Here is a 24,208-nt window from a genome sequence, read left to right as displayed (position 1 = left end):
AACAGTCAGGTACATACATTCCAATTAATCCTAACCATTGAACAGTGCAGTCGGAGTTAGCTTTTTATTTAAATTGGATAAAAAGTTTTTCTATCTAAGGAAACCCAGCAGATTGCATCCAGTCAGTGACTTGCAGCATTCACTCCTCCCGGATGAGCATGTAGAGACAGTGGACAGTCACTGGCGTTGACTTTGCAGCAATCCCTCATACTGAGCATGCATGTAGCGACAGTGGAGAGGAAAAACTCCCTTTTAACAGGAAGAAACCTCCAGCAGAACCAGACTCAGTGTGAGCGGCCATCTGCCACGACCAACTGGGGGTTTGAGAGAACAGAGCAGAGACACAAAAAGAACACAGAAGCACTGATCCAGGAGTACTTTCTATGGGAAGGAAAAGTAAATGTTAATGGATGTGGCTCCTTTAGTCGTTTCACCTAGAAAGAAAGAACAGATAAACTCTGAGCCAGTTTTCAAGGTTAGAGTCTGAAAGAGAGCACATACAGTTAGTCACAGTTAAGCTCAGTCAATCGCAATGTCTAGGAGAGAGAAAGGGTTAAACACTAAAAGACAGGGCTATGTCGATCATCGGTAGAGGGTGAGCATTAAGTTGTTGCCAGCAGAAGCTCGGACGATTCCCCTCTCCAGAAAGGTGTCACAGGTAGACACAGAGCCAGGCCAGGTGTAGCTTCTAGGAAGAAAATAGAGAGAACAAAGTTAAAAGCTGAAATAACAGCAAATAATGCAAAATTGGAGAGTAGTGTGAGAATGTCAAGTCCAAAGTAAAGGCACACAAGTCCAAGTCACATGACTCGAGTTGACATCTTTGAGATAACCAGACCATTGCCATTATACCCTGTCTCTTCCACTAAATGTTTAACCCTGTCTTTTTTCATACGAACATAATTTCTGTAGAAGGTCAGAATGCAGAGAGATGCCATAAGTTTTCCCAACAAACAGATTTATTGTTAATATCACTTGTCAGATTTATAAAAACTGATTCAGGTAACAATCAATGTCTGTGATCGCTCTAATAAAGTCTAACAGGGATTTCTGATAACTGATTATTTTAGATGAGCAGCAGGACTACAAATGGGAGCTACAAATCCATTTTCAAACAGGATGTATTAAAACTAGCTGGTGACATTAAAAGACCTATTTCTGTTTATAAATAAAGATGCAAATGGTGTTTATAGATTTTGATAAACTCAGCCCTTGCTAATGCAGCTTAATTCAGTGCATTGATCTTTATTCATATTTATTGATATATACCAAAATAGTGGGAAGATAAGAAAGTCAAGCTTAAGTCCATCTGACTGTTGAGAACAGTCAGATCTCAGCTTCTAACAAAAAATATTTTTTTATTGCTGCCCTTCAAAGACTTTGAAAGATCGCAAGACATGATGCTTCAGCTCAGGAAACAGTGTTTGATAAGCACAAGTACCATTTTAGGGTTAGAATTGGTGTGAGTTCTTTGAAGTTTCAAATAATGAGTGGTTATGGTTCTTAGCCATGAATATAAAATAAAATAAATTCCTCTACAGGGTAAAACACAGATTTTCAACCAAAACTGGACTTTACTCCTATTAGATGAACAATTCAATTCTCAAAATCAATCCTCGTGATTTATTTTGTATTAGATTTATCATATCTCAGGTTGTGTTTGTACATATTAGGTTCAAAGCACTTACTTATTTTGAAACTTGAAAGAAAAAGGGAAATTACTCAGTTTCAATTCCAGTAAAACTGGAAAGTTAATTACGTATGAATTGAAGGGGGAATTCACAAAGTGGTGTAAGGTGCTCTGTTTTATTCCTATTCATTTTTCTGCTGTTTGCATCTGTTTTTTTGTCTTATTTCTGCACTAGTTTCACAAAGTTATTCACTCTGGTTCCAATTTACATTAATATACATAAATACAGGTAGATGTCCCTTGAATCCATTTCTAATGTTTTATAGATGGGGACAAACTACATTAGCACAGAGCGAAGAGATTTTTAGACAAGATTTGTATTTCCGTCTTGGTTCAGCATAAGAACCATGTGCAGATTGAGATTTGCAAATCTCAAAAATGCGCTAATAATCATGTGCATCTGCCCCTTAATGTTTATACCTGTAATATTTGAAAAAATGCATAGTATCATCCTTCCTGCATACCTTAAGGATAACTGTTGATCAGCTAATGTCTGCATTTTGATTGAGTTAAAGATTAAATATCAATAAATAAAGAACTGAATGAAGTTACATTATTCTTAAACGTTTTAACAATTATATTTAATTTACATGTATTTCACATTTCTGAAATGTTTACCTTTATGGTTTGAACTGTTAAATATACATTTTAACTGTAGTAAAAGGCTTTGAGTTTGCATTATGCAGTTAGTGTTGTGGTTTATTTTAAACTATCTTGCAAAAAAGGATGTGAATACATCTTTGGTCTTTATCTACAAATCTGCCAAGTGTTGAATCGGTCTGTCTGCCTCACTCTTGACAGCCAGAGTGGATTGAAAATATAATTAATTTTCTTAGAAATATGTTTCTCAGAAAAACACCAGTCAACATTAACTCTCTTAACTCCCCACTGTATCCATGAAAGCTAACATCTTAGAAACATTATCAAACTAAGTATTTTCTCTCTGGCAGAGCCATTCTTTCATCAGTTTTTCATTTAATTTTGGTGGTGCTTGATAATTAATACCTTTACCTAACAACAATCGAGCTTGGTGAGAGACTTCAGCTAATTAACCTGCATCATTTACTCGATGAAGCTTAGCTCTCTCACCAAAATGCATCTGATTACTGAGGTAATGCTTAATGCAGCTGAATCACAAAGCATTTATAAGTAAGTAATGTAAGAACCTGTGCACATCAAAAATAAATAGCTGCATGAATATCAATAGGATCTCTGCAAAACAAATAGCAGACTCTTGCATCTTAGCTAACATATAATGTAAGTCTCCTTGTACTTAGAAGCTCCTTTTTTGTCATTCACCTATGTGTGAATTATAAAAGTTTTTTCTTGCACCAGCTAACTCCCGTTGCTACACGGCGCCTGTACAATCTGCTAATTCTCACAGGTACAACCTCACACTTTGTTCTGTGAACCCAATTAACACCATACTGCATTTTCTCCTCAGACTTTATTTTTAACCTATACAACTAATTGATTTCATGTTCCAGCCTGGTTACGCCTTGCTTTATCCAAGTAGTCCATAAATTGTCAGGCCAGATTGGTATTCAGTGAGGACAAAGTTTCAGCTATTTCCAGAGTCAACTCTATGACATCAGGGTAAATCCTGGATACAGGAGCTGCTTAAGAAATTAATTGCGATTGTGCCATTGGAAAACGGAAAGAAAAGTACGTTTTGTAGTTGTAACTTGTCAAAATAAATTTTATGTTAGTCCTTCACTATCTATGTGATGCAATATCTGTCCAACTATTCTTAAACATTATGATAAGAAAAATAGGAATGGTATGAATGGGAAATTGTTTAGATTCCATAACTGTTTTAAAATAGCATTCATTGTTAAGATAACAGGCTAAAGTAAAAGCATTTCATAATTCATATGTATTTTATAATCATATAAAACACCCCAGCTACATTCCTATTTAAAAAAAAACTTTGGATAAGGAAAAGGCATTCAAATTGTTATTGAACTACACTGGACTTCCTGAATGGATTGCATAGGAGCCACTGAGTGTATTTTTAAGGAAAAGAATGACATGGTTCTGTACACTCTGCAGGCCAGGTATGCTTTTGAAGTAAAACTGTAGATTGTAGAATCAAGAACCAGAACCACTCTGGCTTCCTAAGAGTATCGCCTTTTCTCGAGTACGATGTTTTGCATTTGCTTGACTAACACACTTGAATAAAGCAGCAGCCACTGCTAACAAGAATATGGTTGAAATCTAAACTTGGTGTCAAGCAGAGCGCTGCCTTTGTTAAGTTTGTAAAAATCTTTGTAAAGCGCCTGCATGACAAAACCTGTTTTAGCACCTAAGACTATAAAATGAATGAATATCAACACAAATAAATCAACCAATCACATGGAGGTACAGTATTTAGAGCTCTAGATCTGGCAGAGATGACTTGTTGATCAAACTGGGCAATTAGAATAGGCCAGTAAGGAGATTTAAGTTACTTTGAATGAAGCCTTGTTTGTGGTGCCAAACAGGCTGGTCTAAGAATTTCAGAAATTGCTAATATGCATTTTTACACACAACTTCTCACTCGGATTAACACAAATGGTCAGAAAAAGAGAAAATACACAGCGAATGGCAGTTTGTCTGAGGAGAATGGGCAGATGGGCAATGGGCCATTCAACAGTAGCTCAAATATCCAACAGTCTTAACCAAGTTTTGCATCAGACAATTTTAAATCGGAAAAACGTTGCCTGGAATTTGATTGAACAAGACAAAAGCATGGATCCAACCTGCATTTATCAAGTAGTGGCTATATGGCAAGCCATTGCATCCTAAATTCCCATTTTTCAACTGCTGATACAGTCTAGTATTGCAGTTAAATACATCTACAGGAATACATGCTGCGTTTGACTTATCTTTGAAGTACATCACACCCAAGTTGAATGTGTAATAGTTGAAAGTCAAAAAACCAGTGGTATTGGTTATATGTTGCTGTGCTAAATGATTTTAGAAATATAAGCCAATAGCAATGTATTTTTCTTACATATTTGGGTTCAATACGCTATAAGAAAACAATCACTTTTGCATCATTAGCAAAATGCATTGTACAGTAATATTTTTTACAGCATTTACACTTGGCGCAACACATGGCAATGTAAACTTCCAATTGAATGGAAATGCAAATATGAAATAGGAAAATTGTCCACCAACCGATTGATGACTTTTATTAGTGCCTGTTACTGTGTGGGGACCCACAGTGCCCATATCTAGAATTGACATCACCTCCAACTTCAGGAGACGTTCTTGTTGGATTTTTGACTGGGAATTTAGAAAATCAGACTTCCAAGTATTAATAATCGACACAGATAATAAACGTCACTGGGTGATTGATGAAGTGCCACCTAGTGGTATTCTCTAAGGTGAGTGGTAAACAGTGAAATTTGTGGGACAGGCTAATTATTTGTGCATCCTTTCTATTTAACATTAGGTTAAAGCAAATAAAATCAGAGTGAAACACTCCATATATACAATTTTTTTCCAAACATGGAGATACCTGTTAGCATATTAAATATGTTTCATTTTAAAGTGAAGTTACAAGTAGACAGATTGTACCTTCTTTTACCAAACCTGCTTCATTAAAGGTTTTTTGATTGTTTGTTTACTCTCTTTTTCTGAGCGGGTAATTTTTTTCTGTTAAAAATAAGAGAAAACGAGCTTAGGTTTGAAGGGTTTTATTTCTGTTGTACCACCCATGTACTTAAGTGTGACCTTAAAACTAAACATCTCAAACTTTTCCTTGCATGTTTACCCTTACTTCTCAGATGCCTCATAAAAACTGACCATCTCATCCTTGTCCTGTAGCAACAGCTAACATTATTTGCTTGATTTCCAGTACCAGCCTGTTTCACGGGGCAGGCACATTTCTTCTGGGAAATGTGTTGTGGCCTATTGATAGTCAGGCACAATGCTCCAAGTGTTTCCATTCATGTGATTGCAGTATGTAAAAGAGCTTGATTGTCATGCTTTTTCTTATTGCTCTAACTCAGGGATTATTTATTGAGCTGAATGTTGATTTTTTGTGACTAATTATCATAATAAAGAAAATAAACATCTTGGAGCTCAGGAACTTAGATATCTAATATGTTTCATGTGGTAACATGAAATAAATATCCCCTAACGCCACTTTACTGTGGCTACAATGCATGTTTGCTGTAGTAACATGGTGAGTCATCATGACTTCTAGAGGTTTAAGCGTAACTTTTAGAAACAAATTGTTTATTAGTATGCTCATTTTATTCCAAGTTGTTGCACCTAACAATGCAAATTAAAGCAAAGATAATATTTAAATTGTGTACACAATCACCTAACATAAGATTCAATGATACATCTGGAAGTTATATTTATCACATATTTAGAGTTTAATTTGCTTTACTTTCAAAAGTAAAGCAAATTAAACTCTAAATATGTGATATCAACTACTACAAAAATCCTACATGAGACAGAAATGAGCACCGAGCAGAAAACAGTCTTTTTGTGTTCCCGTGTATCAGCGTGATCACAGCAGGGTTGTTTGTATTGTAAAAGGGGATCTACAGAGAGGAAATGGCACAGCAGAATACAGCGTGCTTCCTTCTGAGAAATATGAAATCACTTGTTCCAGATATCAGTTGTTTAGTACTGAGAACCTTTAGCTGTGTTCAGATAGTGATTTAGCAGTAAGTGCATTAAAGAAAGTGGACACAAACATATAGTTTCATATAAATATACAGTTCTGGTGGAAAGTTTACATACACATATTGAACTTCATAAACAAGAATTGGGTTCCCAAGTGTTATTTTTGGTGAATTTCCTTTAATACCCAATGGTCAAAATTATAAATATAGGCTGAAGTATATAAATACATCCCTACTAATGTTTGGTTTATTTAGATTGGGTACTGGACACAAGCTATTAAGCATAGACCATATATTTTCAGTAGGACTAAGATTGCAGCTTCTGGAAGACCATTGCAGAAGCTGAGTGTTAGGCTCCTTTTATTCAGTCCAAAACAAGTTCTGATGTGTGTTTGGAATCATTGTTCTGTTGGAGAAACTTTTTTTATGTTGGAACCCCAGTGTTCCTGTCCACAATGAAGCTTTCATATTATCAAGGACTGAGAGAGAGCCAACCAAGAAAGAAAGATTCTGCTCCAAAATGGACACCTTCATGCTAAGATTAAGTTTCTACACTAACACTATATATGGACTATGCTGTAATGTCTTGCCTGTGTCAGAAACTAACCCATTTAGATTGACTTTACCAATCTTACTAGGAACAGTGGTGACAATTCTAACCAGAATAGGCCCAGAAGCTTTTTAATAATTACAAAAACATGTAGTTGTTGTGTAACTTGCTAAGAAACATTTACCTAAATATCAGTGGGAGGGCATGTATACGTTTAAACCTTTATGTATCATTTTGGCCACGTGTGGATTAGAGAAAATCTACAATATATTCAAACTTGTCATGATGAGTGTATATAAACATCTGTCTGTGTTTCAGTAAGTGTAAAAATGGGTCCCTAACATGAATTTTTCTTACCGTCTGGTTGTCCTCATAGAGCTTTAGGTCATAGCCACTCAGCTCAACACAGAATATGATTGCAGTCACGCCCTCAAAACAGTGAATCCACTTCTTTCTCTCTGATCGCTGTCCACCCACATCTACCATCTTAAAGGTGAGCTCCTTGAAGGTGAACTTGTTCTCCACGATGCCTGTTGTCATATCACGGGAGCGTAAGATGTCCTCTACAGTGGGGATGTACTCAGGTGCAGAGATGCGGTCCAGGTCATTTAGGTAGTAGGCAGTGTTGTCCTCTAAGTGGTATTCATTGGAGCGATGAAAGCACTCCTGGACCCCTGCGTCTCCCCACAGACGTTTCATCACTCCCAGCAGCTCTGGAGTGATCTCCCCTTTGCTTTCAGCCGGCCCTGTCAGGGCAAACAGCTGAACAGCGTCATAGGCGCGGTCAGGATTGTGAAAGTCAATCTTAAGGGTTGTGAGGGCCCGGATGATGCGTGTGAGAGAGTCGATGGCATTGTATAGGATGAGAGGCTTGTACTCCTTGCAGGCTTCCAGGTTGAAGCCACCACTGTGAATGATTTTCATCTGCTTAACAATGGTGCTCTTGCCAGAGTTGCTGGTGCCCAGCAGGAGAAGCTTGATCTCACGCCGTTGCCGCTGACTCTCTGAACGCAGGTGGCGGTCGATCCGCCTCGAGCGCCGAGCCGCTTCCTTCTCCTCCGAGCTCTGACGGCATCCCATGGTCCTCCACCACGTCGTTAGCACAAAGGAACTCGTGCTGCTGCTGGATGGGAAAACAAATTATGATGAAGAGGTGGATCAAAAGGAGGTGGCGGAGGAGCTAGAGAGTATATCTGTAGAGTGCAAGGATTCAGGGATGGATGTAGGCAAATATTTTCTACGGATCAGTTTTAACACGAGACAGCAAAGCCACCACAAAGAGGAGTGACCCAGGAGTATTTCATACTTTTTCTCCAGTGGCAGTCTGTGAGTTCTGTGTAGGCAGAACCCAGACTTGTGGGATGCCCACACAGTGCCTGGCACTGAGGTTAGACTGCCTGCTGAAGCCAACAGAGCTGGGGTACATAGCAGGGGCTCCCCCTGAGGAAAAGCACTGGTGACGGCCTGGCGAAAGGTTACTGTATGTTAGTAGAGAAAGGACTTGGACTTGCTGCTTGCAAATATGAAATCCCAATCACTCTCCTCCCACATGGCTCTTGTGCTGTGTTGCAACCATGCACCTCTGCTTGATATTTAGTCTGTTTAGTTTGATCTTCTTCTTGCCTTGTTAGATTTCTCTCCGAGGACAGGAGGCCTGCCAACACAGAAAAAAGAGAAAATATTTTATATTTTCAGTTTCAAACACTTGTCTCATTAGTAAATTAGGTGTAGAAAGAATAGTTGAAAATACCAGAGTTGAAAATCAGAGAATTTTGCATAGAAGACAAGTTTAATGTTCTAATGTTAGACTCTTGGTATAAACCATTTTTAGAGTACTTTATGATGCCTTGATTCACCATGAGATAGGTGATATAATGATAACAGAACGTAAAATGGGTTGTTGATCTGCCAAAGCCGGGAAATCATAGGATCACGTGCAAGGCACTTCTTATGCATTGCAGTTCTAGTGTCCTGCTCTGACATCCTTTTCATTTTCCTTCTTTTCCTTTAGCTTAACGAATGGATTCATAGTAAGGTCACTTCCTTCTCTTGCAAACAGACTTGGGACTTGATGCACATTCTCATTTGGTACAATAAAAGTTCAAAATAATAATAAAACAAATCAAAGAGATGTGTTTTAGATGCTCAGATATACTAGAAAAGCTAACAATTATATGACATGGCTGCTTGTCACTGATTTGCAAAGAAAAACATTTTGCATTGATTGCCATTTATACCATAGTCCCACAAAAGAAAACAAGGTCAAGTATATTTAAACTTTCTCTGTAATAAGGATAAAACAATTACTACTGATGATAGCCATGGATAAGAGTATTGTATTAGTTTTATCAGGTTGACATTTTCCAAATTAAATTACCATTAAAACCATTTTTAGTGACAGTGCTATGAAAAACTCTACATTCTTCTCCAACACACCAAATCCGACACAAGCAGATGGCTGTGAAAGTACAGCAAATATCGTTCAGCCCCCAAAGATCACAAAGCATTAAAGGCAGTTGGATTTTGGACTTTATACCTGCACAAGGAAGGCTTTAAGATGGTCTTGTTCTCACTGTATGCAGAAGGAAAAAAACAAGCACTCCTCTCTTCCAACTGGCTCTGACTGCATAGCGTCAAACACTAAGTAAGTAAAAATTTTGCCAGATGGTTGCACACTTGGTCTGGTTTGTCTGTTTACCTTGTTACCAGCTTGCCAAATTTTTTAGACTCCTGGCATTGCATCTGAGGGTCTACTCATATTTGATAGGAGAACCAAAAAATAAAAAAGTTGTTTTTTTTGTCTGAAATTGTTGGAGAAGAGTGTATTTTACAGCAACAAACCTTCACAATAAGAGCCTTAAAGATATGTTATTGCCTGTCTAAAGGCTGCCAAGACTTAAAGGTGATCCATTCTTGTCAGACCTCATGCAGCCACAAGCACAGTTGTAGCGTTTTAACACTTTATTTCCAAAATGTTATTTTTCTTTTCTGATTTGCTCTGAAAATTAGCTGTGTATAGCTTCAGGGGGACTAACATAAAAAATACAAAGGGAAACTATTTGGAATATTAATCAAACTTCTTTAAAATAAAATAAAACAAATGACAAAAAGCTACCTTTCTAATATAAAGGAAAAACACTAGTGCCAAAAAGGGCATCCCACCCATACAAAGACCATTTAAATGGTTAATTCAAAGGGAAATTTCCATAGATCTAGACAGGGCAACAGCTAAAACGTAGTCCCAAACGCTTTTTGTAATTAATCTGCAAATTAAAATCTTGCAGCAACAAAGATGGGCACATATTGTGCCTATGGGAAAGAAACACTAACAGTTTGGGATATGTAAACACTTGGACAGGTTTCTCAGTTGATCTAATATAAACTTAAAAATGCTGTAAGGCAACTAACTAGGCAAAGGCTTCATGTTCTATGGTTCTGTAAGAAGACTAATGTCTGTTAAACCTTTTTGAAAAGTAACAGATGGGATGATTAATACCTTGTTTGTCATCCTGCATATGAACAGCTCCTGTGCCACAGAAGCCTGCAGAAACTTCAAGTTTGAAGCGACATTCAAAGTTAAGCACAGCCAGCACTGGTGTACTGTCCAACCATGTTTTGGCGGACTCAAATGCAGCCTGAGAAGATGGAGACCAAATGAAAAGATTCCAATGAACTGACCACATCTGAAAACATTCTTCAAAACCCACGATAAAAACAAGGCTGCTAATGCCAATTGCCTCTACTGCCAATTACAAGTGGAGTAAATCAACGGCATTTGTACCCGCCTCATTTCTTTCAAAGTAAATATCTGGCAATGATACATAAACCTGGTGGGTTCTGATTATTTTCACTTGTATATTGGAACATAATGCTTTCAAGCACTCTAAAATTACCAGTTTAAAATCTTAAAAATGTCTTTCAGTGTGTCATTGCTCTCTCTCCCTCCACAGACCCAAAAAACACGGTCTGTGCTTTGTTTAATTTGTTCAGTTAATATTTCTACTAAGGTTAGATGATTTTTTATGTTTTTGAAGACTTGAAGAACTGTAAAACACTGTGTAATCAGTGTCAAGGTTTAAAAGTTATCCTTGTAAACAAAGATACCATTAAGCTATGTTGCACAATTTAGAGTTAACAGATAATTTGCACTTTTTGGGGAGCTTAAAATGAGAACTGGGAGAAAATGCTGGAATGCTTAACCAATAACAAATGTTTTGCACCCACCTATCATAAAAACTCCACTTTTGGTTTGAGGCCCAACCAAAAAAGCTCCATACTAGAGGCCTTTCTCTGAAGTCAATTTCTCCCCCTGGTAGATTTGATTTAACCCTGATTCCTGCATAGAACTGTCTATTTAAATTAAAAAAGTCAGTATGCAACTATAAATCCCACTTTCACTCAGTCACCTTTCTGTATTGATGTCACACATTATTGCTGGTTTTGATTAAATAGAGAACATGCAATGTCACACTTAAGCTCTTTTCACACATTAGATGAATAACATTAATGGCCTCAACATCTACAGAGAGTCACTGCGCATGGACAATAACTGCCAAGGTCAACATGAAATTACATATAACACCAAAGTCTTGATCAGTTTTCATAGTAAATCTTATATGGGCAAACATTCTGTGGATGTGCATGCCATGACCTGCAAATAGTTTTGTTCTGCATATCTATTAATCTGATTCAACAATAACATATTTTTATATAATTATACTTTTTTTATACACTGAATATTAAGTTTAATTTTATGTTTTTCTGTCCATCATGTATTGCTGCAGGGAGCCTACAACTTTGCAAAACATTCTACCTTAAATAGTAATCAGTAATTTAATCTACATATTGAGACACAGTCCTCATGATTAGTGTGCTAAGCAACTCTTTTTAGAAATAAGTGAGTTTCAATTTGATGTTTTAAATTGATCGTGTGGTTGGCATGCAGTTGACGAATGGGGGTAAACTCACCACTACAGGAACAGTGGTTTGATAGCTGGCATTGCATGCAAACCCAGAGTCCTTGCAGGAGGTTACTTAGAAACAGTTTCACAAGTAAAGTGTTAAAGGGGTCATATAATCTGAATGCCAAATCTTACTCTTTATTTTTTAAATTAGCAATAATAATGTAATCGATCAAATGTATCTAGTAAGAATAAGCTTTAAGACCGTAACACAAAGACAACAAGTGCACTGATTCTTTTGATGTTGTTTCTTATTACCAAGGTTATTCTAAATATAGAAAGGATTATCTACTCAGCCTTTAGAAAAATACACTCAGTAATAAAAAACAAACCTGAAAGGTTGCTCAGTCGCAAACTGACATAAACAGAAACTACAAAAAATTTTATATGAAGACTATTAATAAAACAAGTTTACCAAGTCTGTATTAATGCTTGTTTTGTCCTGCATAAAGATTTTTACAGACTCTGAACCAGAGAAGAAATCAGCTAACCATGCCTACCCATTCCACATCACCACACACAGTCTCAATGTATACACAGTCAAGGTGAAACATATGAGACCAAGATACGGTAGTTAAGTAATGTAGTTTGAAGAAAAAGGAATGTGTTTCCTTGCAACATTATACAAGACAATGTCTCTCCCTGTTTGTTCAACAGCAAAAATGCAATATATGATTTTATTTTTTCTTGCTATCACCGTGGAAAATAATAAGCTGAGGTTGGCAAGTATCTTTCATGCTTTCATACAGCTTTCAAGCCCCACTCTGCTTGAGCCAGACATCTGTTTGTTATCCTTAAAATTCTACCCTGCAATGCCAAGATGAATAAAAATATTTGCATGAATTAAATTTTAATAAAGATGAATTCTGTCTTGTAATGTGTTGCAGTGAATTCTAAGACACGACCCTAATATGACCCTAATATTTTCCTAGCTGAATAACAAATGTTTTTGAGCTACCTAGATGTTTTTCTTTTTTCAATGTCTTAATTTTACAGAACAAGGTGATTGGGCCCAGCTCTTAAAAAACTGAGGAAACAAACCGAGCTGAACAAAGCCATAACAAAACATCACTACTCAACGGCTTAGGCTGCTGGAGGACATAATTACCACTTTCACCCTCTTCGCTACATTCTCACACTACTCTCCTAATTTGCATTATTTGCTGTTATTTCAGCTTTTAACTTTGTTCTCTCTTTTCTCTTCCTAGAAGCTACACCTGGCCTGACTCTGTGTCTACCTGTGACACCTTTCTGGAGAGGGGCATTGTCCAAGCTTCTGCTGACAACAACTTAATGCTCATCTTCTGCAGATGATCCACCTGGCCCTGTCTTTCAGTGTTTCACCCTTTCTGTCTCCTAGATATTGCAATTGACTGAGCTTTTACTGTAACTGATTATATTTGCTCTCTTTCAGACTCTATCCTTGAAAACTGGCTCAAAGTTTATCTGTTATTTCTTTCTAGATGAAACGACTAAAGGAGCTACATTCATTAACATGTACTTTTCCTTCCCATAGAAAGTACTCCTGGATCAATGCTTCTTTGTTCTTTTTGTGTCTCTGCTCTGTTCTCTCAAACCCCCAGTCGGTCTTGGCAGATGGCCGCTCACACTGAGCCTGGTTCTGCTGGAGGTTTCTTCCTGTTAAAAGGGAGTTTTTCCTCTCCACTGTTGCTAGATGCATGCTCAGTATGAGGGATTGCTGCAAAGTCAATGCCAGTGACTGTCCACTGTCTCTACATGCTCATCCAGGAGGAGTGAATGCTAAAAATCTCTGACTTGATGCAATCTGCTGGGTTTCCTTAGATAGAAAAACTTTTTATCCAATGTGAATAAATAACTGAATCTGACTGCACTGTTCAATGATTAGGATTAATTGGAATGTATGTACCTGACTTTTGTGAAGTGTCTTGAGACAACGTGTGTTGTGAATTGGCGCTATATAAATAAACTGAATTGAATTAAACTGAATTGATTACATGATGAGCAAAACTGCAAACAACAAGGTGACAACAGTAGCTACAATGATTTTATAAAAAACAAGCAACAGAGAGCTGTTCCTGCATCCCAAGTTGCGCATTCATTGCCAGAGAAAATTTTGTCATGGTAGCTTTTAATCGGCAATACTGGTACTAAAACCAACTGAACACAACTGCAGTAATTTTCTGCCACAAAGCAGAAATAAATAAATAAAAGAATTTTACAAATTTTGAAGTAATGGCTCGTGCAAGTTAAAAGCTATATTTAATTCCTGCAGCAGAGCTAACACAACTTGTACATAAACAGAAATACTGATGTAGATTTCGCTTCAGTTGTTTTATTCACTCTTTCCATCTTCTATAGAAGGGCTACAGCTAACATTTTTACTTTCATCTCCGCAATAATATGATGTTAATCGTTGGTTCTTGTGTGAAATCACTATTGGATAACTTAATGTTAGCGTTGGCTGTCATCCACTTTCCGTTATGTATCCCACTGTTAGTTTAATAACATGACAACTGTTCAGTGATCTGCAACTACTTTAATAAATGGGGGTGAGGCATTATTCTCAGATATGGGTTTTGACTCCATTGCTAATTAAACAAGACACATATATAAATGGGAAAACAGTAACCTAATACATTGCACTGCATACCGATTTTACATTGCATAGTGTAGTTCCTAAGTGGTAAGTCACTATCCAGAGATTTAATTAGTCTTCCAATCAGAGTCATGTCACGTTAATACTGCTTTAATGCTTAGCATGTACATGTGAGGCCAAAGAACACTTTTTGAAATGGAGTACATTAAATGCCCGATCAGTGATTAATTAGAAAATATTATCGTGGTTATGAAACATCAGCATTACATCATTAATGCTTTTTAATTCAGTGGGAGCAGTTATTCAGTATAATTAACATAGCTACATGGTTAAATTATTTAATTAATAGCCAAGGGTTCAAGCCATCTAACCCAGTACTTACAATTCAACACACATCTACATACTAGGAATTACATTTTACTGATGTAATCAGTATAATGTAATCAAATGAATCAAAAGCAGTTATTCACAAGTTTGCAAGCAAAAACCGTCTCTCCAGAGCTACCAAGAATAATTGGAATTTGTCACTAAACTCAGTAAAATATATTCAAACTTAGCTGACCCATTCTTCAGATCCAAATAAAAAAAGTACTGGTAAAACATATTTATGTTTTCTGCTTTTATATAATACCACAATGGAGGACCCTGTTAAACTTCTAAGTCCCAGTGCTGCATGACACAAAAACCCAAACAGCAAAAAGTTTATATGGAACTGATATTCACATAATGTGTGGGAGTATTTAAAGACTGGTGCGTCATACAGGCAAATACTTCATTATTATTTTGATATATAACTGGTTTGTATACAACTCATGGGTTCGGATGAAAGCTGTAAAATTCAACGTGCTACTGCATAAAGTACTGCATGTCATGATATCACATTGTTATTTTTTCTCGTTTCTGTTCTTTTTGATCACCTGACCTTGGGTTGAAGTTCAGTTCACTCCATGCACAGTCTATGAGTGCCCCCAAATGGTCTGATATTTCCAAGCTGAATTATTCAGAACACAAGTCAGTCAGTCCTGCCAAAGCAGCCAAGCATTTGGTATGTTGAGGTGAGTGATTATAGCGTAGCATGACATTAAAGGGCAGAACATGTAGTTGGGCATACTGTAATCAGTGCGAAGTCCGTGCGCACTGTCTACAGGCATTTGAGGTTTCATAGACGAGCATAGCAATTTCCTACATTTCTGGTGACAAATTCCTACATTTCTAACACTTTCTGCCATGGCATTATCAGACTAGGAGGCAGAGCTAATTTGCTGTGTAGGTTGGAAAAACAAAAAGAAAAGAAGTTGGTATTAAAAGCCATTAAACCACACTAGGGATGAAGAAGGGGAATACACCTGTGAGTGCAGGGCAGATTGTGGAGGTGACACTACGCAAACTCGCGACCAATTGCTCGGAGCAATGTGTCACATTTAACAGTTTGATATGAAGACTTTTTCCTGCTGTGCAGTTTATTGTGTGACACCGCATATGTGTACTCCATCATAAAAAATTAGCTTTGGTGTTAAGTACACCCCATATGTTCTGCCGTTCAGTCTTGTAAATTTTGGGTCATTGACATGCCATTTGTGTAGCATTTATGTAAATGCACACATAGGCTGAAGAGCCTATGTGAGATAGTTAGCATTTCTCTAAGTTGTGAGCATCCTTCTACATTTAGAAAAATAACCTTGGCAGCCTAGGTTAACGTAGTTCAAATTGTGTATCCAAAAATGTCCTATTAACGTTTGACAGGCATCCATTTACACACACTATAGAAACACAATGCAGATACGCAGTAGTGTGATGGGAGTATTCATGTTAATGAATAGATAAAATATGCATGCTCTGCTTTTGTTCCCATATGTGCTGCTGACTAGCTTTAAAAAGACAAGACAGTCATTGTGTAAAATGGTGCATGACAGGAAGAAGGTAGAGTGATGGGTGAAGACAGAGAAAGGGAGGGTATCATGCAAGGAGGCCAACATCTCAATCCATTATAGGAGTAGTGGAAATGTGAGAAGCAAATGAGGCACTGGATGGTCACTTCTTCACACCTCCTGCTCGACACATCCTATCAGCTTTTCTCTCCATCACTCTCTCTCTGGTGCTTACTCGCTGTTATTAATTTATCGTGCTGCATATAATTACAATCACACCCTCTGTTAGAGCTTAGCACAAGCAGTTTGCTTGTGTTGTGTAACCTCCTCTTTCATGCTGCTGTTATTTGGTCAACAGAAGATTTATTAATATCAGGGTCAATCACATTAGATTAAATTGTGATTTTAATCCATTAGAGGTGAAATGTTATGGCTAAAACACAACATTTTACAAAGAACAGGTAAAATGCATTATACATTGTCTATGAATGCCATGCAGCGACTTAAATTATCTGATTTTCAAATGCTAAAGCAGCAGCATTTATTTATATTCAAGCCTGGTAAAAAATGTGACAAAAAACCTTAAAATTAATTTTTTCTTTCTTTGTTTTTTGAAGTAGCATTATCTAAAATTTTCTGCAGTTCCCTAACACTGAGCTTTGGAGAAGTGTTTTTACCTGACTTACTCCCATCTTTATTTATATCTTTATATGGCAGCCAGTAAAATTCTGGCATTTTCTTTTAACCCATTTGATGCCTTAGCTGACACAATTTGATCTTTAGCTAAAACAAGTCTTGTATACTCTGTGGCTTTACCCTTGCAGCAACGAGATCCCATATCTGTGCACAAATGCTATAGAATTTACACAAGTGTTACACAAATGTATTAGTGAAGACCCACTATTAACATTTCTTAATGTCATGCAACCCTGTGCAGACGTTCCGTCTACACTGATGAAAGTTCAGTTACCTCACCATGTCAAATATTTCTAGTAGCTGAGATTACAGGAGAGTTTTTCTAATTAATTTGGCTAATAATTATCTAACCGCTTGGGGGTACTCATAGACTGTTTATAGAGCATTGAACGTTCAGCCCTAGATGATCAGGTATTGAAAAAGTATGGAAACAGAAAGAAAAATCAAGACAGGGGCTTTACGGCAAAAGGAACTTATTCAATCCTTACTCAGTAGCACATGAAATTGTATGTCATTCATTCCAATACACATGCAATATTTGTAAAGTGGCACAAATCACAAGCTTTGGAGAAGTAACCGGACTTGACGATTCAAAAGTATCTTTCAATAGTTTGCATTTAGGCCCATATTAAAGACATTTTTAGATACACCAACATATGTACCGAGACAAGAAATAGTGTGACAGCAGTTTTAGCATTCTTTCCACTATGTGTGGTGGCAAGACTATTGGGTCCTCGTTCCATAAATGTTGTGGAAATGGCGCAATCGGAACATTACTTAACCTCATGCCACAATATACAGTCACCATGTCTGTACTGATGAGAATTCACTTAATTCAGCCTGCCTAAGGCTTGATGTAGCTGACTTACGGGACAGCTAATTAGCTGAATTATTTAGCTAATAATTATATTACCACTTTGGAGCAGTCATTGAGTGTGTATCGAGAATTTGAAACTGATAAGGCTCAGGCCCACTGGGCTCCATGAAGCCTCCCTTAACCTCTGGTTTCGAGGGGTGTGAAAAATCCTCAAAAGATCTATCCGTGACGACCCTACCAGCGTCGCTCTTCTCACCCTCCATGTTTCAAAATGTAATATTAAGCTACCTGCCACTTTCCCCCTCCGGACATCCACACACTTGGCCGTGCCCCTCAGTATCTCTTGGCGCTGCCCAGCTTAGTGGCATTTGTCTGGGGGTGGAGTTATTCTTTAACATCAGGTTTAGATACACTTTAGGTATAAAAAAGGATTTTGGTCTTCATTCAGCCTTGTGTGTCACAGTTACAGTATTTTTAACTTGTTAATTATTGCTATGACTGTAGATTTTAGTGAATTTAGGCCAAACGCTATTTTTATTTACACACAGCTGCCGTTCTATTGTTTTTCTCATTTTGAACAGTTGCCAAGAGTAATGGCCTTTTGTGTCACTTATTTATACCCTATAGGAAACATGAATTTATAAATTACCAATTAAAATATCCTGCACACTATGATAAACCTAGAGGTAAAGTTGAATTTAAAGTATTTCAGATTTTTTTTTCCCATGAGTAAATGTACTCAATTTACTGCAATAAATGTTAATTACAGTGTGTATATGAGATTTAAAAATGTGTTCAACAGTTTCAGAGTATTGGACGAACAAAATATATATTGTCTTTACAGATAAAAGGCAAACTGGTTTGATTTTGTAAGAAAGGTGAAGGTTAGTCAACTTTAATGATTTATGAATGAGGTCTGCAGGTGCATTTCAGCATATTAAAAAATCAGTTTGCATTTCAGAAGGATTCAGATGAGGAGCAGGAGAAACAATAATGGGCTGCAACATCTGCCTGTCAACAACTGCTGTCTTATGAAATTGACCAGAATGTAATCACTTTTCCCACTCATGAAACACTTAACCAGTATCCATTTACACTGATCATCCATAGCTTTATGACAGGAAGCATGAATAATTCCACTCTTTTTCTTGCTTTTCTGCTGGGGGAACTTTCTGCCAGCTCCCGATCATCTAAACATTTTTCCGATCAATCACACGCTGCATGACAATAGCACCAAGTGGTCATAATGTTTTGGCTGATGTTCGCTATATCAAAACCGACCAAGGGAAAAAATTGCCTGCTCATCACAGATAAGCAGACAGAATGTCAGAGGCTGGCACCTGTTTTGGAAAAAAAAACAGACTACAGCCACCATCATGTTCATTGTTCACATAAAGATCACACTCAAAGGCACGGGTACAGCCATTTTAATCTCTTCAGAACAGCTTGGTGCTGAGGAAATGTGACTCTTTGATAAAAGCAGAGGAGTGACGCCGCAAGGGTTACAGCCAGTTTGTGGCCATCACTTATTTTTCCTCCTCAGTCGGCCTCAGAGTGTCAAAAACATAATAAATGATGGAAGACACTATTTCAGGTCTGTCTTATTGATAAATGTTGGCATTATTCTAAGAAGCATTTGAGTGGATAGAGTCCCTCTATCAAATTAAGAATACAATATCCGCATACACAAGGAAAAGCTGACCTGTCTTATGATCAACTGCACATCTAGAAACAGGATCCTGAAATAAATTGATGTCTCATCTTACTGACATCTGGTACAACAGCATCAAAAACCCCAGGAGTGAAACAGTAGCTAATCCCCACATCTGCTATTTGTTGACGCTGTGATGTGTTGAGATAGTAATCAAGCTTTTTGCCAGTATCATATTTTATGATTTTTATGGTTGTGGCTCTCAGAAACATTCACAGTCATAGTCATGAGAAATCCTATAGTGTTTAGAAACCAGCAGAATAGAAGAAGACAGCCTTTACAAACTCTAGAGACAGTAGCTTTCCCTGCAAAAAAAGACAGAAGGCCTCCAAGCGAGACAAGACTCTCTGCTGGAGCAATGTTGTTAATTTATGTGCTGCCAGAGAGGCGGTAAATAAACAATACATTAGTAAAAAAAAGAGAAAAAGGAAAGTTAAAGTCCTTGGGGATCAATACAGATACTATTCCAAGCTTTCGTTTTCTTTGATATTTACAGTACTGCAACAATGTCTAGCAAGTTTAGTTTGGTTAAGAATTGAAGGTTGGCTTGAATTTAATGTTAGTATTTCATTAAGTTTAAACATATAAATCCACCCAACAGTTTTGGCAACTCTGCCAAAGATGTGTATGTATAAATGATTGTTATGGAGACTTGATGACTCCATGATACCACTCTTCGCTGTAATTCACTAACATTGAGCACTAAGTATTTTTTTTTTCTCTTACCATCCTCTTCCTTGTGTGTGTGGTGGCAAAATAAACTTAAGTCGTCATCCTGCCTGGTTTGTCACAGTTCCAGTTGTTTTAAACCTAAAATTAAATAAAAAATACTGCTCTGACTGTAGATATCTGTAGGTTTAGGTAAGTTGCTGTTTTCCTGTTGGCCTATCCTGACTTATGAAGATTAATAGAATGTTTTCCTGTGTTTTCTATTTTGAAGAGTGGCTGAGAGAAATGGGCTTTTGTGTATTGACATGTTCATACCTCAGGGGAAAAGAAAGTCATGGGATACTAACTAAATGTTCTAGACACCCTGAAACATTTAAACAAACCACTAAGTATAGATTCAAAATGTTTCAATGTTACATGTATTTTCAATAAATGAACAGAGTCCAGTAATTGTGACTGAAATGATTTGGTTCAAAACAATTTTTTAAACAAGGCATTTTCCTCCTATGTATTCATTTTTAGTGGGAAATTATGCTGCTGCCACGGTTCAAACCCCATTTCTAATTACGCAGCAGTCTATTTGTATTCTGCTCCCCCGTTTAGCACTTTTTATCATGTCTCTTTACCTCCTTCAACTGCAATACCTTCATCCCTTCATCCCTCATCTCTACCTGCTACATCCTTCATCCCTACCTATTTAAATCCTTATGCCTGCCTCATTCATTTCTTATAACTTATGTCCTTTAATCCTCCTTCCAGGCCCCTTCTTCTGTCCCTACGAACTTCTTTACTCATCCCTAACTCCTTCATCCTGTATCCCTACACCCTCTATTTCTCATCTCTACCTCCTTCATTCCTATTCCCTATGTGCTTCATTCCTCATCCCATGTCCCTACCACATTCATTCACATTCACTTCAGCATGGACCCAAGTGGGTCTCCCAAATATACAATGATCATAAGCATGCTCCCATATTAGTTTCAAAGTGGGTTGAAAACCACAAAGTCAATGTTTGTTGGCCTGATCTTAGTCCCTGACAGAATCTGTGGACAAATCTGAAAAGGTATGGAAGAGCAAAGCAACCAGTAACCCTGGCTCAGTTACACCAGTTCTGCCTGGAGCAACAGCTCAAAATTCCAGCAAACTATTTCTGGAAACTTTTGGAAGGATCCACAAAATGTTTGACCTAATTCGCAGTTAAAAGCAATTCTATGAAATATTAAAGAAATGTATATAAATCTCCAAATTTGAATTAATCTCTAAACAAAATTGTTAGATTATGTCATTATTCTGTCATTTTGTAAATTGAAATAATTTTTGTAACCCTGACAGACCTAAAACAGGAACAAAAAAATGTCTGATTTAATATGAAGCTGTTTCTTTTTATACAGTGTATCTAAATATCTGATCTAAATGTTTTTTTTTTTCTTGTTATATTTGCACATTTAATTAAATACAGAATTTCAAGAAGTGCTTGTCTGTTTTCTAACAAATATAGACACAACTTAAAATGTTCAACTTTCATCATGTAATTGCTTTCTAATTGGAAAATATATATATTTGTTGCAGAAAAAAGGACAGATTTATCACATCTTGGTGCCCATCAAAATGTTTGTTTTGGTGTAATCTTAGGTGTAGCTAGATTTAGAAGTCATGGTGTTTAATTAGCACCTGAGGTGTGGACACAGCGATGTTCACACCAGGTTATGTACTATGCATATGTACTCATTGGAGCTACCATTTCAGACCACTAACTTTGGAGAGTTAGGGAAGACAACCCTAGAAAATGTTGACTGCACAACTAACTAAACCGTCATTAAAAAATAAAAAACTTTGAATTTTTATCTAAACTGTGTACAGATGTACAACCTACTATAGCATTACACAAAGGGGTAAAGGGGAGGAAGTATCGATGGATGGAAGGTTCTTTCTTAACTAAAACCTGGTGACAGCACACAGCAATATTTACTGTAAAAAACTGGATGATAAGTTTTAAAGAGTGTCCTTCACTTCTTTTTGCATTTTATTCAAGTTTAAAGAGTTTTCTGGAAAACCACATTGAACAATCTATCTGAGGTGAACATAAGAAGATCTGCAACCAGAAAGTTTAAGGAGTCAATAAAAGTGAAAACACAAATAATGAATTTCTTGGGTGGTTTATTATGGCTATGTGTGTTAGATTCAGGAATTAATTATATACATTATGACTGTCAATGTTAACAATGAAAGCCAATCTTAAGATAGATTATTAGAAAGGAGAGAAACAAGTTTGTTATTCATCATGACAATTTCTTAAGTCATAAAAGCAGCATCTTTAGCTGTTTAAGAAGGCTGACAACATATGATCAAAACTATGATCTTAAATGTAAAATAAATTGCCTGGAATGTGAACAGAGTGAAAATGACTGAAACGGGCCTTGTGAAAAAAGTAAAGGTCTTTCAGGTAAAAGAAGGATAGAATTTGCCTAGAGTGATTCAGGCAGTCATGTAAACCTATCCTTATTTTACCTTTTTGTATATTATTCAATCTGTTTGTTTGCTGGCGTTCGTTCCAGCTGCATTCCACTAATGTCTAGAGCCCGAGAGCAATGCTAAGGGGAATTTTAAATCCACTTTGCAAGAGCTAACAGAAAGAGTGCTGAAGAAAGGGAAAGTTACATCCTGCAGCTTTTGTGGTTTAATACGATAAATGCACCCGGCCTAATAATCTGTTTTAGCATATTGACTTTTCAATATCAGTTTACCTCTAAATGCCACAAGTAGACACAGAGAGTCTGGAATTGACAGCTGACCCTTTCCTGTGATAAGCAGAGTCATGTGAAGCAGAGTACACGCAAGGCCGACATGGTCAAGATAACTCAAATCATGAGCAGGCATGGGTTCACTGAGTTTTGCAATGAAAGAGAAGGAAGTTGTAAATTATAAGGTAGGCAAGTTTGTAGACCGGATCTTCTCAGTCTGTAACGCAGTGGAATGTGGGACAGACTGTCAATTTCATGCTGTGAGCCTAAGACCAATAAATCAATCTCACCTCACCGCCAATTAACAGAGGTCTTACAGACAGACCTGCATCATGTGGAACTCCCCGAAAACTTAAACTGATCGCATTGTTGCTGAAAAATCCCCCAAACCAACTCATTGCTGTGCAACAGAGCAAAATGTCCAACCCAGAAGGACTATATTTCAGTGATGAGTCAGAGCTTTGTGGTCGCTCAACTTTACGTCAGAATTATGTGAGATATGGGTCGCAGGAAGAGGCATCTTCTGCTCCATTCAGCGGCTTATATTTTTTATATGATCCAATGAAAGCTGACTCTAGATTAGTGTTGGTTGATTGTATGTCAAACTGAAATAACTTTTTTTTTTGCATTAAAAAATAAGCCTGAGGTTGTGTCACCTACAGAGTCAATCTGCTAGCATTATCACTAGCTTTACATGTAAATTACTTAATAGAGATATTTGAGACTGTTTAATCCTAAAACATCTATCCATCAATGTGGCAAAATAATCCAGAGAGGTTAGAAAAAAGGTAATATTTAACCTTAACTGTCCACACCTCTGGATGTCTAAAATACATTTGAAAGCCTGCCTTAATGGCTTTACCAACTGAACCTTTTCCTTTTTGCTTTAGGTAAGATAAGGACACCAGCTACTAAGGACTGCTCATCCAGCTAGTTAAAACAACTAGCTTACATTATCAATAAAAAAGTCCCACTTCTGTTAATTATTTGAGTGGAAACTTTGGGTACCCAGTAGGAAACTTTCACTATAAAACAGTGAGGGACAAGACACAAAGGCTTCATAAACACTGTGAAAATACCCCCCCATGGCTAACCCTTAGCAACAACAATGCTAAAGTTAGCATCCGTGTTGTGCTCCCAATCAACGCTGAACTAATGGAAGTTGGACTGAGCAACTATAAAACATAATTTCTCCTTTTTAATTATTTTTTTTTTTTACTACAGTATTAAGGAATCTGGAATTTGAAATGATTACCTATAGTTAAAAATCTGACCTCTATTGATTAAACCTCAAACTGATAT

General features: G+C 37.1%; 1 protein-coding gene across 1 annotated transcript in view; it reads right to left on the bottom strand.

Annotated features, from left to right (window-relative positions):
• The window catches only part of gnaz (guanine nucleotide binding protein (G protein), alpha z polypeptide), a 48,837-nt gene that overhangs the window by 10,104 nt on the left and 14,525 nt on the right, over window positions 1–24,208 (bottom strand). The window contains exon 2 of the mRNA XM_047372842.1: window positions 7,223–8,519. Coding sequence (XP_047228798.1) covers window positions 7,223–7,945 — 723 coding nt within the window. The 5' untranslated portion in view covers window positions 7,946–8,519. The remainder of the gene's footprint in view (window positions 1–7,222; window positions 8,520–24,208) is intronic.

Source organism: Girardinichthys multiradiatus, chromosome 8 (genome assembly GCF_021462225.1).
Source record: "Girardinichthys multiradiatus isolate DD_20200921_A chromosome 8, DD_fGirMul_XY1, whole genome shotgun sequence".
NCBI classification, from domain to species: Eukaryota; Metazoa; Chordata; class Actinopteri; order Cyprinodontiformes; family Goodeidae; genus Girardinichthys; species Girardinichthys multiradiatus.
This window is presented reverse-complemented; position numbering and strand designations above follow the sequence as displayed.